At 36.2% G+C, this 3,028-nt stretch overlaps 1 protein-coding gene across 1 annotated transcript; it reads left to right on the forward strand.

Moving 5' to 3' along the window:
* Positions 1-64: 64 nt before the first annotated feature.
* On the forward strand, positions 65-594 carry LOC106938794 (argininosuccinate lyase). The gene is made up of 2 exons (XM_015020957.1): positions 65-152; positions 325-594. The coding sequence occupies exons 1-2, from the start codon at positions 138-140 to the stop codon at positions 577-579; spliced, it is 270 nt and encodes an 89-aa protein (XP_014876443.1). The 5' UTR covers positions 65-137; the 3' UTR covers positions 580-594.
* The last annotated feature ends 2,434 nt before the right edge of the window (positions 595-3,028 follow it).

Consider the following 3,028-nt stretch of genomic DNA (forward strand, 5'->3'; position numbering starts at 1 on the left):
GGAATGTAATTACGGATAGTCAGACGAAACCGAATTTATGTTAAAATGGCTTGCCATAGCCCCTTGGCTTCTATCCTTCCCACAGCCAACAACTATCCCCAGTTACGACTCCACATATCTCCGAGGAGGACTAAAACATGGCCAACACTGAGGTACGATTCAGCTGAAGAGACAGCCAACACTTGTTCCGATGTTGTTCTCACAGTCAGCTGGACTTTATCTAAACACGCTGTTGTTTTCAACGAAAGTGAACCTCATAGCTAGCTGTTAACAGACTAAAGATAGTTTTTTAGCTCATTTGTTGCTCTTTTGCTTGTTCTACAGGGAAGCAAGATGTGGGGAGGCCGTTTCGTTGGAGATACCGACCCAATCATGGAGAAATTCAATGAGTCCATCACCTATGACCAGAGGATGTGGGATGCTGATATCCGAGGGAGCAAAGCGTATGTCAAAGCTTTGGAAAAGGCGAAGCTGGTCAGCACGGAGGAGATGGAGCAAATTCTGCAGGGGATGGACCAGGTATGGATAAACTGTGCTGGACGTGCGGCTCTGGATTTTATAATAGACAAAGTTAGGTAGTAACTAGTTATATTTACTTTAGTAAGTATCGTAAAGTATAGTAAGTATCTTACTTAAGTAATATTTCTGGATACTGTGTTCACTAAATGGAGAATAAGCTTGTTATAACCAAAAATTGTTAGACACCAGAGTTGTGTAGTAACTAGTTACATTTACTCAATTACATTTACCTGAGTAACTTTTATTTATTTATTTATTTATTTATTTATTTATTTAATGTATTTTAGGAGTACTTTTACAACGCTGTACTTTTTAACCTTCACTTTAGTAATTTTATTATGAAGTATCTCTACTCTTACTTGAGTAAAGTTTCTAGATTTTCTACCCACTGAATAAAAAAAGCATGTTTTAACCAAAAAATTACCAAACACAGACACACACCTGCAGTTTTTGTTAAAGGTTCATATATGAATTGTTGTCATTCTGGTCCTTAAAATACCAAAATTTCCACATAGCTTTATATTTTGGTCTGTCTGATTATGTACTTTTAAATATTAAATGACTGATATTTTGATCAGTTACTCAGTACTTGAGTAACATTTTTACCAAATACTTGTACAACTGCTTTTTACGTTTACTTGAGTGAAAATGTGTTGAAGTAGAGCTACTCTTTCTTGAGTACATTTTCTTGACTACTCTACCCACCTCTGATTTTATAATAGGGTATTATATTAAAGGGGTGAATACAATGCAGGCCTAACCCTAACCTGCTTCACATATTTATGTATAAAATATGACAACTATGTTTTTCCTTCCATTATACTAAAATACCAACATGATAAACTGCAATTTATAGTTGTAATGTGGCAAAATTTGGGAAAGTTTAAGAGGTTTGAGTACTGAGAGAACTGAATGTCTCTGAATTTTCAACACACAAAACACAAAGCACCCACAGACACTCAAGCTTTGGACAGTACTATTATTATGTTAAAACTTGTAGAAGATTGATTCTGTGCATAGCTGTCTGGTAGACTCCGGTTAATAGATGACAGCTGAGAATGTGCCGTGGTGCAGGATTTCTGCTTCCTGCTGAGTGAGTTGCATACAATAGTGTCATCATGTGACAGGTGTCAACTGGCTCTTTCATTCAGGGCATTTTGTGCATTGCTCCATTTCATACTAGTGTTTGCTTCATCAGTGCAAGTAACTCTGGAAAAACCAACTATACTTTGGCCTGCTTAGCAGAATTTGAAAAATATAACTAATTATGGATACGTTTTATAATTATTTCATGTCATTATAGTTTAAAGGGGTATTATACATTTTTAGTTTTGCATAATTTTCTAATGTTATTTCCACATCAAAAACATACCTGGAGCGCTGCTTTGATTCTTTCATGGATGTCTGAGAAATCCTTTAATCTCCATAGCAACCATTCAGCTGTGGAAAGCGCCTGGGTGGACATAACTCCACCTTCGAGGTTGAAGCTCCTCCTCTGAGCTGCAGTTTCCAAGCTTCAGAGCTTCCGCCTCACAGAGCAGCCCTACCCCACTCAGATCCTTCAGACTAGCCAGCAGCAATTAGAGGACACCTGGTGGAACTGTGCACCTACTGAGCTCAATATACGAGCTACTTCTCAGTGAAACGCTGGTAATAATATTGTTAAATGATGAATAGAGGATCGATGTAGTGATTACATCCAGTTTTGGAAAGATCTTAAAAAGACAGAAGCCCAATTTCAATTTACGAAGTCAAATTTCTTCTAGGTCACGTTTGACATATACAGCATTTTATAATAACTGAAAGTAACATAGTTGCTTGATTGTGCTCTAAAATGATTTAATGTGGCTGGAAAACACAAAATACTGCCCCTTTAACTAAGTGTAACTTACAAGATAAATGGGTCCAATAACCAGTTATAATTAATCCAGTTTAGCTAATATTTTGTTTGAATCAGTTTGGTTCATTTTAATATCTATGAGATGATAAACATTTAAAGGCAAAAGGTAAAGTTAATCTTATTTATATAGCACATTTTCAGCAACAAGGCAATACAAAGTGTTTTACAGGAATTAAAAGGAAATACAAACAAAATAACAAACCAAAGGAAAGAGCAAAAAAGAAAAAAAAAGAAAAATAATCTAATGTTGATCTAAAGTATGTAAACTAGGTGCTGCTGTTCAGGGTTGCTAAGTGTCCTCTGGTCTAATTCCATTTCTGGGTTGGGAGAACAGGAGTCTGAAAAATAGTCTAACAATGTTGATCCAAAAGTATCCTCTGGGCTTCTGGTCTCTGCATCTCAATAGTGAGTACTCTACAGTTTCTAAAAAAATAAGCTAAAGAGTGACTAATCTAATCCCCTTTCTGGGTTAAAAGTGAGTACTCCACTGTTTCTAAATACTAGATACTCCTATCCAGGGTTGCTAGATAAGTATAAGTAAGTATCTTCTGGTCTAATTCCTTTTCTGGGTTGGAAGAATAGGAGTCTAAAACGTAGTTGCTAAGGTAG

The sequence above is a fragment of the Poecilia latipinna genome, unplaced genomic scaffold (genome assembly GCF_001443285.1).
Source record: "Poecilia latipinna isolate Pla-1442-1.1 unplaced genomic scaffold, P_latipinna-1.0 Scaffold2692, whole genome shotgun sequence".
Lineage (NCBI taxonomy): Eukaryota > Metazoa > Chordata > Actinopteri > Cyprinodontiformes > Poeciliidae > Poecilia > Poecilia latipinna.